General features: G+C 24.8%; 1 protein-coding gene across 1 annotated transcript in view; it reads left to right on the top strand.

Moving 5' to 3' along the window:
- The window catches only part of LOC136080700 (uncharacterized), a 123,260-nt gene that overhangs the window by 95,844 nt on the left and 12,687 nt on the right, over positions 1-14,729 (top strand). The window contains exons 8-9 of the mRNA XM_065797689.1: positions 3,150-3,225; positions 4,010-4,059. Of these exons, the coding sequence (XP_065653761.1) occupies positions 3,150-3,225; positions 4,010-4,059 (126 nt within the window). The remainder of the gene's footprint in view (positions 1-3,149; positions 3,226-4,009; positions 4,060-14,729) is intronic.

Genomic DNA, 14,729 nt, shown 5'->3' with positions numbered 1-14,729 from the left:
TTTTATGCCTATTTTCTGATTTTTTTCATGAAAAATACTGTATCGCAAAAATTCAAAACAAACTTTCTTTTTTATAATTTATCATTTAGTTTATCATTTAGATCTCTGAGGAAGCTTTTTAATCATTATTGGACCTAAAATATATGCTTGCACATTTTAGACTAAAAGTTTTCTAATATTTGACAGCAAAGTTTAATAAAATCCCCAGTCTTGTTAACGTTTGAAATTACCTTTGCTTTTTTATTTAACCCTCTTACTGATTCTAAAGTTGAATAAATTTGATCACATAAAAATTAAGAATTTATTTCTTTGCAGGTTTTCACAACAATTTCAAAAAAAATTTAAGACCATCAAATATATAACTTGTATTACAAGTTATATGTTTCATGATCTTAACATTTAAAACACTTTTCGAAAAAGAATTTAAATAAGTGGTTTTCCAAAAACAACAACTTCCTGACAAAATAACATTTTTTTAACATACACCTTGTCGCAGAGAATAATAGTTTCTTGTAGAAAGTTTATTGCAATTTTAGTACAAACTAAATATCTATCTGGGAGAAAAATTGTCCAGAATTCTATTTTAGTTTTACCTTTTTGAAGTTTTGATGCCACTCAGGTTATATAATAAAGTGTTGCTAGATGTTTTAAAGCTTGCATTAGGTAAACATTCGATCCTACACGTTTTTTTCTTTTTGTCTCGTGTAAATCTATAGATTTTCAATGATAAATAATTCTTAGAATAGCAATAAACACATTTCACCATTTTTTATAAATATAAACAAACTTTACTATTTTAATAACACACTAAATAAAGAAACCAATAGACGGTGCTATTTAATTTAGTCTTTATAAATATTTTTATTTAATGACTGCAATCCACTTTATGAAAAAAAGTTTTAAAAACGAAGAGAGGATATTTAACAGAATTTCTGACTTTGCTAAAAAATTTCTTTTTTTACTACAGGTTCTCGCTTAATGACTTTTAGTCATTACGTAAGACCTCCTTGTTAGTAAAAAGATTGCTGTTAAATAGCCTTATTATATATAAAATTATCGAGTGTATGTATAGAGTTAATTAAAAGAATGACAGATTGACTTTTGCTACAGTTGCTACAGTTGAGCTGCCATTTTATTTGACTCCCAGTTCATTTTAAGTTAATACACTGCAAAAAGTTTGAAATTCTTTCAAATATTTATGGGCATGTGAGACAAAATCTGTTAAAAACATGGGTTTTTCAGTAAAGAAATTCATTTTTAAGAACAAAATATTTCGGTAACATTGTCAATTTGGCTTAGCTACGATTTTGAATAAACCTTTGAAGCACCTGTAACATCCATTTCTTACTTAAATTATTTATCTCTTTTCCATGAAAAAAAAAAGTATGTAGAATTAAAAATGTTTGTAAAAATAAAAAAAATTAAAATAAAAATAAAAATAAAAAAAAATTAAAATAAAAAAGAAAATAAAAAAAAATTAAAATAAAAAGAAAAAAAAATGCATATAAAAATTAAAAAAATTAAAAAAATGAGGTGACTGGGCAACTATTCTACATTTGCTACAGCCTGAATCTGCTCCAATATATATTTATACATATATATATATATATATATATATATATATATATATATATATATATATATATATATATATATATATATATATATATATATTTATATATATATAAATTTATATATAGATATATATACATATATACATAAATATATACATTTATATATATGTAAATATATGTAGATATATATACATGTGTTTGTGATACCATACATGAATAATGCATTCAATTTGGTCACGTTGTGCATATGTTTTTAGTATTTGGTTGCACCACCCTTGGCTTTTATTAACGCTGCAGCTCTATGCTGCATACTTGCATAGTATTTAGAAATTAACTGTTTGATATCCAAATTGTGATACCATACATGAATAATGCATTCAATTTGGTCACGTTAGTTAGTAGTGGTAACTTCGTTTTTACTCCATCTTTCAGATTGCGCCATATCCCTTCAATTGGGTTCATATCAGGACTACTTTCAGACCAGGGCAACACTTCCATACCGATGTCAACAAAGTATTCCTTGATAATGTTTACTGTATGGCAGGGTGCTCCATCTTGCATGTAAATGCAGTTCCCATCAGGAAACCAGTCCTCTAGTTGCGGAATCAGACAATTTCTCATCACTTTCTTGTACTGCTACGCATTTACCATGCCATCTACAATGTATAGGCGTCCAGGTCCTTTGAAAGATATCACGCTCGAAACCATGACTTTAGTTTGATATTTGACTTTCTGCGCCAGACACTGTGGAAGAAACTCTTCTCCTGGTCGTCTTCTGACATAGCGGCAATCGTTGTCCAACATTTCCAGTGTTGATTTATCCGAAAAACATACCTTAAACACATACATATACAGTGAATTACACGGACTACTATTATAGGTTTACAGCTGTTACAACAACTCTTATTCTAATAATTTAAGTTAAATTTCATTTAATTTGTTTGTCGCTAATTAAATTTAAAAACTATTTTGCTGGACAGTATGGAATTACATTTAGACAACTCACCATTTTCAAGTCCTCCGCTGTCCTCGTAGCAAATTGTTTGGCCCATAATAATCTTTTCTTCATCATTGTAGCGGTCATATTCCGTTTCTTTCTTGGTCGGTATGTCCTCAAACCAGCTTTAATTATTCTTCTTAGCAATGTCCTGCTACTTATCTAAACACCTAAATTGTTTGTTTAAAACATCATTCTGCGTGATGCCATCTTGCGGTTAGATTTAAAGAGTCTCGCCAAAGCTCCATCATCTTGTTGTGATGAAATCCGTATTCTCCTGCATTTTCCTTTAAGTTGTGGAGTACCAGGTGAGCGATGCTTTATGTTCTTTTTTATGCTTGACACGATGCTCTAAGTCATTCCACATTTTAAAGCTATCTGACGTTGAGTATGCTCTGTATTCTCCAAGTGAACTTTAATCTGACCCCTTATACGGGGAGATATATATGAATATATACATTTATACATATAATATATAAAAACATTGGAAACAAATTTATTTCATATTTAAATGTTAAAAAAAACACTGTGCTAAGTTTAAAACCTGCATAAATATATATTTTTTCTTTTATATTTAGAAAGTTATGGACTTGGGATTTATTGGGATGCTGAAAACTCTAACATTTATGTGTGTATGAACCAACAAGTTCCAAGGTATCACTTTTTGAAACAGTTTTATTACAATTGTTGTTCTAGTATTCTGTACAGCGTGGCCTAAATATCTTGCTTTAAAATGTCTATGGTTCTCTGAATATGAAATTAAGGTGTCGTTACACAAGATATAAGTTCATAAGTTCATATTTCTAAGTTTCTCATTAAGAACATAACTACTTAAAAAAATCGATAAAAAAATTAATTTCATCGAAATAAACATCAAGATTATATTACATATTACAATAAACAAGATTATATTACATAAACAAGATTATATTACAATATCACAAGATTATATTACAATAAACAAGATTATATTACATATTACAATAAACATCAAGATTATAAGGAAGTATTAAACTTGTTTGTAGTTCATCGAGGTGAAGTCCAAAGAAGTTTAATACGAGCATATTTTTCAAGTAATTTATTAATAGGTGGCTATTTGACCAAAGAAGGTGGTTATATAATTGATCGTAATCAGAAAAAGTTATTAAACTCAACACAGCTATATTTTTAGTGCATGTTTTTTTTGTTTTTAATAAATATAAAGTATTCTGATGTTTATTCGACACTTTTGCTTTAATAAACTACAATTAGTAATATTTCCATCAAAGTTTTTTGAGTTTAGAATAAAAAAACGCATTTTAGTTATTTAAGAATTTACTGTCTGTTTCACACTACTGTGAAGATTTCTTTTTAATTAAGTAATTAAGAAATACTCCATAGTTTTGAGCTGCAATTTTTTTTTTATCATACTATAAAAGATTTTAAATTTTAAATTTAGTACAAAAGTGGCATGTTATTTTTCAAGTGATGTAGGAAATTCATGGTTTGGTATAGTTTTAATATTTTTATTTACGCAAATATATAAAAAGTAAATAAATCAATATGAATTATATTATATTGTTAAAATTGAACAGCTAATTATATATTATTTTAGATATTAATTAACTATAGAACATAATTTTTTATGTGTTTAATGTTATGCAATATGTGTTATATATACATAAATTTATTATACATACATGTATAATAAATTTATGCATATTAAAATATCATGTTTGTACATGTTATATATACATGTACAAACATGATATTTTGCTCCTTGAAAAAAAGTTTACAGCTTTGCGTTAACTAAAATTTCAAAGACCAGATATTTTTCTAGAGTTTGCAAATCGCGGTCGCCTAATTCAACCGCTTAATTTAACCCTTGATATATACATTTATTGATCTCTTGTTAGAATAAAATTATGCAAATATATTTTACAAACAGATGATAATTTATATTTTCGCTTTCCTCTTAAAAAAAAAGTTAAATAAATAAAGTATAGTATAATCATAGTTTTAAATGTTTAAAACAGGTTTTCTTTTGTTTGTTTTTTTTCTTTTGCTTTAATTTACCTACTTTTGCGGCAGTAAAAACCACTATGAAGAAACAAAAAATAAGAAATTACACAATTTATTCAAATTATTGTTGTTATTATTATCTATTTAAGTTTTTTTAATTTCCCATGTTGTTTTTTCGTTTTCTTTGGTTTTTAAAACAATTTTCAGCACGCATATAGTAAAACTTGCAAACGGCCGTAACCAAGTTGTCTAAATTAAAATACACATGAGTGGACAAGACTAAAAATTGCATCCGTTTTCTGGGAAAACTTTAATGTGTTTTCATATGTCAACTAAAATCAGAATACTTAAACAAATAAAAAGGCAATAATATAAATAACTTTAATTAACAAAAAAAAAAGAAGAAAATTTCTAAATTCTTCTATTATGAAATTTTTTTTTCCGCATTTTTTTTTTAAGCATTCTTCATTTAAAAAAATCATTGTTAAAACCAAATGTGTTTTAACTCCATGGATGTCAACGGGTTACTCAAATCTTCAAATAGAAAACAAAACTTATATGATACGTGCTTGGAAAAAAAGACTTATAAAAACGAAATGACATATAAAAGTTATAAAAATGTATTTAAAAAAACAAAAAGGAACTCAAAAAAGCTTTATTATGCAAAGCTATTAACTAAAGCCACCGGAAACACTAAAAACATGGAGTGTAATTAAAGAAATAATAGGAAAAATAATTATGCAAGAAACATTCTGCCAAAAAAACAATAATTATTAAAAACACAATTTATGATAAATCAATTATTGCTGAAAACTAAACAGCTTCTTTACTAATGCTGGTCAGAATTTAGCATTAAAAACTCCTATGAATACAACACCACTTGAATCTTATTTAAAACATTACAATAAAGTTATGGACGAACCTAGTTTAGAACTAACTGAATTGCAGACCGCCTTTTTACCTTAAAACTAACAGTACTGGATATGATAAAATTAGCAGTAATGTTGTAAAATCAGTATATAATATAACAGAATCCTCGTTTTTTGACATATTTAATCTCTAATTTAAAACAGATATTGTCCCTGAAAAGCTAAAATTGCACGAATCACGTTGATATTGAGTCCGGAAATGACTAAAATATCTCTAATTATAGGCCTATATCTATTTTACCTTGTTTTTCAAAATTACTTGACAGATCAATGTGCAATAGACGTTTTAATCACTTATCAGAAAACGACATTTTGTATTCAAAACAATTTGGTTTCAAAAAAAAAATTCAACAGAGCATGCAGTAGTTGAACAAGTCAATTGAAAATCAAGTGCATTCAGTAGTAACTACTTTACCTTAGGAGTTTTAATTTTATCTGTCAAAGCTTTCAATACAGTTAATCACTATATACTAATAAAAAAACTTGAACACTATGGAGTGAGAAGTAGCAATTTTCTTTGGTTTAAAAGTTATTTGACCGATATAAAATAATTTATAGTATATGAACAAAAACAAACATTCCCGTCTGCCGTAACTTGTGTGGTTCCACAAGTTACGGCACACGTAACTTTAGGACCACTGTTGTTCCTAGTGTACATTGATGATTTAAATTTTTTTTTTTTTTTTTTTTATATTTAAGTTTACAATGTTAGTCGTTTTACATAATTCATAAGCCGTAATACATAAACATAAGTCGTAATACAATTACGCAAATAATACAATTCAGCGTACCCCAGTGAAAAAGCGCACATTAGATACGCGTGGATTTTTTCCATATGTAACCCATATGGGGATTATTATTTTGTCCCATGTGGGTTTCATTTGGTAAATCTCACATGGGTTTTATGAGGTAAATACTACATGGATATAGGTGGAAAATACTACATGTTATAGATCTTTAATGCCACATATATTTTAATCCAAATGGCATAAAAGTAGTCAATACCAGACAAATGAAAGTCTAAATGCTTCTATGATAATTTTTAAAAACCCTTTAATTTAAAAATTACTTAAATAGTAGTTTAAAATTAGTCATCGAAGCTTTCAGAGAGGCTTAGCTTAATCTGTTATTTTCTACTTTATCCCATTTGGGATTCAAAATGTGTAGCATTTTTGATCTTTTACACGTGATGTTTTCCACCTTTAACTTATGTGGGATTTACCATAAACTATTATAACGAAATTCTATAAAATTAAGAAACGTGTTGCAAATTGATTTCATTTTAAATTAAATGCTATTAATGAATACATTCAAAGTTATTATTGAATTCATTACTTTTTCTTTTGCAATTTACACGCCGTCTTTTGTCGATTGAATTAAGTAAATCGTTTCGGCTTGCATAAAATCAAGGTTCTTAGCATCTTCTAACTTTCTTCATATATTTTCAAAAAAAAAAAAAATTATATATATATATATATATATATAAATACAATTATATATATATATATATATATATATATATATATATATATATATATATATATATATATATATATATATAAATATATATATATATATATATATATATATATATATATATATATATATGTATATATATATACATATATATGTATATATATATATATATATATATATATATATATATATATATATATATTTAAACAACTTTAAAAAGTATTCTACACAATAGAGTGCTCAATGTTCTTAAAAGAACAGAGCAATTATATTAGTAGTAGAAAATCACTTAACAAAAATTTTTTCCATTTAACATGTAATATATATATATACATATATATATATATATATATATATATATATATATATAAATATATATATATATATATAAAACAATAACATGTATATATATATATATATATATATATATATATATATATATATATATATATATATATATATATATATATATATATATATATATATACTTGTGTGTATTCGTGCGTGCGTCGTGTGTGTGTGTGCATATATAAATCTATATAAAAAGAGAGAGCGATTTTAATTAGGAACCTTATTAGTCGAGCAATTTTAAATATTAGCCAGATTGAAGTCATTAATGACTACAATATTTCACAAATAATTTTTTCCTAATTTGATACTTACAATGTCTAACGTATTATGGGTAATGAGCTTAAACCCATGAAGAGAATCATGAAATAAAGTGATCAGTTAGGATAAGTCGTTAAACAAAAAAACAAAAACAAAAATGTAAAAACCTACTTTACAAGGATGTAGACATTGGGCGCAATAGACACTGGATATATCTTTACTTTTTCGTCACACATAATATATTATTCTGAAACTAATAAAAAAACATTTATCTTTCTATAAGTAAATTTATTCTTTGATCATTGTCTTCATATCCTATCTTATTTCATTTCATAATCTATTATGATATTATTTATATAACACATCGCAACACTAATTATTATTAAATTTGTGATGCTCAAATATTATAGGAACATTCTTTAACATGTTCATATGATATTTGAATATAGTTCTTGAGTATATTATCCACAAACAATTAACTGATGCAAGTTCAAATGTTGTCAAAAACCAAGCATACATGCTTGGGACATTGCAGTGTCCCACAAAGAAATGCAGGTTTGAAAGTAAAAGAATTGCCAATTTTCTTTATTAAAAAAATAGGGGGGAGAAGGGTTTTTGTAACTTTTTTAGTCTCCAAAACTTTTAACTTTAGATATAATATGGTCCTTAAGACTTTAGGGATTTACAAACTACATTGAGGAACAAAAACAGAATATTTACAGAAACTTTTCAATTTTTAATCTGGAGTACCACAGTGTTATTGGCAATAAAGCCTCTGGGTCCAGTTTTCAAAGTAATATGATCTAAAGTAATATATAAATAAAATGCTTTAAAATGCATATAGTTTAAAATACATATAACTCCTGATAGTTAACTATATGTATAACTAGTTATACATTTAATTTATTATATCTACTTATATTTTAAGGTTATGCTTGAACAAATTAGTACCGATTAATTCAAATTCAAAATTTAGTTAAAGTTTTTATTTGTTCATTGTTTTTTCACTATTTTATATTTATTTGTTCATTTGTTCAAATTTGTTAATTAGTACTAATTCTTACTATATATATATATATATATATATATATATATATATATATATATATATATATATATATATATATATATATATATATATTTATATATATATATATAACATTAAGACATTAGAATTGATACAAAATTTCACTTTTAAATGAAGATTATTAACATTGTGATGATAATAGCATTAGGAAACTAGTGTTAAGTAATATTATTATACTATAAATTAATAGTTCTTACAACTGATAATTAATGGAAATAAATACAAATTATAAAAGTCATTTAAGCTCCATTTATTATTTCTAAACACTATATTAATGTTAGTCTACGAAGTTAAAATCAATTTAGAGCATCGTTATTAGTTCTTTTGCGATTCGCATGTCCACCTGTCTCTCGAATTTATAAAATAGGTGGTCAAGGCTTACTCAATAGATAGATTCTCAGCATTACAATGCTTTTTTCATACACTTTCTAAAGAGAAGTATGGCAGATTGATTACTTATCTTACCTAAATCATAGGGTCATCTATGCGTAATGGTGTCAGATGATGACCCGGTTTATTGAACACCATCCCCCTTTATCAAACTCGGTCAATTTTTGCCATCTCCCATTGAAAACGATGTCAGTTTTTGTTATCATATTATGATGGTATATCTGAATTGTTAATATATAATTAAAAATGCATATACTATCAATTTTTATCTGGTTTAATTATACATTTATTTACAACAGTACTCAATTGAGGTAAAAAAAAAACAAGTTGTTCTTTTTGATAAGCAAGCTTATTTCTGAATTTAAATTGTTTTTCCGATGATCCTGTACAGTTTTAAGCAAAAAAAAGCAAGAAGTTTTTATACCACATTGTTGGTGTAAATACCTTTAAAACCTGCTCATAGATAGCATAAATTTAAATATCTTTTTTTTTTTTTTAATTCAATTTTTTAATTGACATTTGGTCTTAACATACCCTCCCCATAGTCAATTATTGTTAAACTTTTCAGCTCACACTGCCCCTCTATCCACCGGCATTATTTATGGATAACCCCATAACCTAAATATTAAATAAATAAACAAATATATATATATATATATATATATATATATATATATATATATATATATATATATATATATATATATATATATTTATATATATATATATATATATTTATATATATATATATATATTTATATATATATATATATATATATATTTATATATATCAGGGATGTGAAGTCCCAAAAAGGACATCAGATTTAAAAGTCACAAAAAGGTTACTTTATCCTAGTTTTTAGTATCCAGGAACTCTAAAAATGTAAATAAATTTATAAATTACTGCTAGGAAAAAAATAAGGACTTTTAGGTTAAATGAACAATCATTTTTTGAACCCGGAGTCCTTAAGTATTATTTTTACTTTATTTACGACACCTTTTGATATACAACAAAACCTTACAAAGGTTACAATAATTCAGCTAAGATTCAATCTGAGTAATTGAAACGTAATAAATTTAGCATCAATAGAAAAGTAAAGCTGTCATCATTTAAAATGTAAAGTGTGTTGTCAAAATATGTTGAAAATAAAATTAAGTTACTAATATAATATAATAAAGTCACTTTCAATAATGACAAACATGTAAGAATTAATACGTTTTGGAGCTTAAAACCAAAAAATACAGATCCCCTTTATTTTGATATTCTTTTTTAATAAAATACATCTCCCCTTTATTTTGATATTCTTTTTTAATAAAGAAAATTGGGGAATTCTTTGACTTTCAAACCTGAATTTCTATTATATTATTCTAATATGTCTATTTGCACAAATCTTAATCTTATTTTAGAAATAAAACATTATTCTTCATGTGTATTTATTTATCGGTTTTAAAAAAAAAGGTCGTTAAAAACAAATAAAGATAAATCGTTTTTCCATATAAAAGTAAAACATAAGACATTAAATACGTTTAGTATATAAACATCTAGAACCTTCAAATAATCAAAAAAATATTTTAAATGTGAAAAGGGTTCCGCATATAATTAACTACGCGGATTGCATGTTTCTGACGGCGATAAAGATGTTGTAACTTACTTTTATCCGTACTGCCCCAGCCGATGATTGCATAATTTATATAATTATAATTTAGCATTAGACCTACTAAATTGTATTCTTTTTGCAGATGACACTAATCTTTTTTATTCCCACAGTGATATTAATACACGATTTGAAACAACAAACGAACAATTATCGAAAGTTAATGAGTGGTTTATAAGTAATAAACTTTTTCTAAATGCTGATAAAACCAAATTTATTATGTTCCATAAAGTAAATAAACCAAAAAATATTCCCATCAAATTGCCTAATCTGATAATCAATAACACAAATATTAAAAGAGAAAACTCAATAAACTTTCTAGGCGTAATTTTAGATGAACATTCACACTGAAGTTTACATATAAAAAGTATTGAAAATAAAAAATCAAAAGATTTAGTAATGATATAAAGGACTAAACCATTTTTAAACAAATGTTCTTTAAAAAGTTTGTATTTCTGTTTTATTCATTATTATTTTATTTAATTCAATATTGCATGGGCAAGTACAGACCATACAAAATTAAAGAAATTGTACTTTTTACAAACCCATGCATGCATAATAATTTTCATGTTTAAAATAAATATTGGATTATCTCCAAAAATATTTTAATCCTATTTTGACAAAATACGTCATAAACAACAAAATTTTTAAATAACAACTTTGTTGTACCAAAATAGAATTTAGAACTAACTTCATATTCAGTTCTTTATCGTGGACCTTACTTGTGGGGATGTTTCCCAAAATTGTAAATACACATAAAACTAGTATAGAGCAGTTAAAAAATGAATCAAAACAGGCATATTTTTTATGGATTTTAATATCTGATTGTAAATGTTTTTTTTAATTAAAACTTTAATACAAAAAAAAATTATTAAAAGAATTATGTCACTGAGTGTATCAACATTTTACTAATTTTATTACCTAAATTATGTATTACCATTATGGCGTTTGCTAATTTATCTACGTTATTTCTATGAAGTATACTAGTTTATTTATGTTATTTCTACGGTGTATATTAATTTATTTACTTTTTATTTTTAAATCTTAGTTTAAAATTTTCAGTTTCAAGCAAATGATAATATCTTATTTGTTTTTCACTAGATCTTACTCTTTCAATAAATTTTGATTCTTTAAATTTTTATTTAAAAAAAATGAACTGTTATGTAATTGATTTTTATATTTTTTTAATAATTAGTTTGTTAACTATAGATATTTAAATATTACGGTTTTTGTAAACATGTGAGAATGGGGCTAGGTGATAAGGCTAAATAAGTCTTCTTTTTTCCCCGCCAATATTCATTTTATTTATATGCTTCGAAACTGTATATATCATTAAATGGCAAAAAAATAACAAAAAAATGGTTTCCGTTAGAACCCCTTATACCAACGCGTATTGCTTGATGACATAAGTCATTTTGCAAACAAAAGCTTAACGAAAAAGCGCCAGAAGTTTAATAAATGCATCTAGTTTTAACTTACGTTGCACAAATTTAAAATAAAAATTTGCTTTAACTAAGCATCGTTATTCAATACTTTAAATGTAAAAACCTATAACTTAATATTATTTGCATATATTATAAAAAAATAAAGTTTTTTAACAAATTTTAAGAAATAAACAAAACTTTATCATGTTTTTGTTAACTTACGTTAAATGAAAATTGCGATAGTTCTTTCGTTGATTTCTGAAAATAAGTATATTTTATAAAGTATTGACTAACAACAATTTTAAGATGTTTGTTCCATTTTCACGCTAAATTAATTTCGATTATGTTAATAATTTCATGGTTAAAATAACATTTTACAACGATACGTTTTTTATCATGCAACATTGAGAAAACCGTTACTTTCAGGGGCAATAAAACGATTTAAATTAATTAATTTTAGTAATAAAGGTATATTTTAAATAAACTTTCATGTGTCTACATCAATATTCATTTGCTAAAAGTTGACAAAAAAGAGAACAAACTTTTACTACTTCTTCATTTTCCGCCGTGGAATAGCCTATGTATGTATATATATATATCAGGGCTGTAGAGTCGGAGTAAGAGTCGCAAAGTTGCGACATTTTTAGCGCAGACGAATACGCTAAACAAAATTGCGACTCCGACTCCAATATTAAAACTTCTCGTTATTGCACGAGCATGTACAAAATATTCAATTAACTTTAAACTCATACTAATTCTCAAAGAACTTTTCATAAAATTGGCAAAAAAGTATTTTAACTTATATATATTTTATATATATATATATATATGTATATATATATATATATATATGTATATATATATATATACATATGTATATATATATATATATATATATATATATATATATATATATATATATATATATATACATATATATATATATATATATATATATATATATATATATATATATATATATATATATATATATATATATATATATATATAACCCCTAACTGGTTGTCAGAAAGTTTTGATTCAATTAAAATGCAAGACCTCAAATTTACTTTTTAATACTTGATAGACTGCCTGCCCCATCCAAACCCTCAGTCAATGTAGCAGCTCTCCCTCCCTCGCGAGTCAGGCTATAAGATAGTCGACGTTGCAGCACTATGTTGCTATTTAGGCAATTGTCAGTCGATGTAGCAGCACTCTGTTGCGAATCAGGCTAAAAGATAGTTGAATCAGGCTATAAGTAGCAACACTCCGGGCATGATTTAGAGTAAAAATAAATTTAAAAAAAAAATTTTATTTAAAAAATAAAAATAAAAACATTGTTTATATTATTAAAAACATTCAGATTGTTCTAAAAACATTCAGAAAGTTTTTAAAAACGTTCTGGTTAATTAAATTTGCGTTTTTGCGACTTTTTTAAAAAAGATTAATTTGTAATTAAATTAATGGTTTTAACTTTCCGACGACACGCAAATGTTGTCAGAAAGTTAAAACCATTATTTTAATGGTTTTAACTTGGATTGAAAGTCAAAAGTAATTAAGTTGGATGAAAGTCAAAAGTAATTTAAAGTGACGTATTTTTTGGCATAAGAATCATTTTTTTCCTTCCGTACTCCCAAATGCAACAATCTATAGAAATATATATATATATATATATATATATATATATATATATATATATTTACATATATATATATATATATATATATATATATATATATATATATATATATATATATATATATATATATATATATATATATATATATATATAAAAGTGTATTCTACAAACAGAGTGCTCAACGTTCAAAAAGAACAGAGCAATAATAAATTTGTAAAGATACTAAATTAATTTTTGACTACTTCAACACTGTGTTTTACTATCAGTAGGTTCTATCAGGAAGAATTTCTAAACATAAAAAAATTTTCAAATTATAGAAAAATTATTTCACAGGAAGTTGGGAATTGTTATAATTAATTATGTAATGACTGTAGTATTTTACAACCAGGAAGTTGCATCAACTACATTAGATAATTAAAAAATCATGAAAATAATTTTTATTAAACTAGGATAAATTTGGACTGATCATTTATTTTTATAATTTTTTAAAAGGAACTTATCTTCATGTCTTCATATTTAAGTATAACAATTCCCAACTTCCTGTTAAATAATTTTTCTATAACTTGAAAAATATTTTATGTTTAGACAATCTTTCTGATGAACCTACTGATGGTGAAACATAGTGCTAAAGTAATCAAAAATTAGATAAGTGTTTTTACTAATTTATATATATATATATATATATATATATATATATATATATATATATATTCATTATATATATATGTATATATATATATATATATATATATATATATATATATATATATATATATATATATATATATCTATTAATTTAAAAATTTCATCATCAACAAACCATACTTATCCTAATGGTATGTCTAAAAAATTTTTATGAAGAAAGGTAAGTTTTCTATATGCTCTAATATAAGACTGCAGCGTTTAATGAAAACGATGTTTTCAGATGTTGAGTTCAGACCTTCTGAA

This window comes from Hydra vulgaris, chromosome 05, assembly GCF_038396675.1.
Source record: "Hydra vulgaris chromosome 05, alternate assembly HydraT2T_AEP".
Taxonomy (NCBI): Eukaryota; Metazoa; Cnidaria; class Hydrozoa; order Anthoathecata; family Hydridae; genus Hydra; species Hydra vulgaris.
The sequence above is the reverse complement of the archived record's forward strand: the minus strand, read 5'-3'. Positions and strand labels throughout refer to the sequence as shown.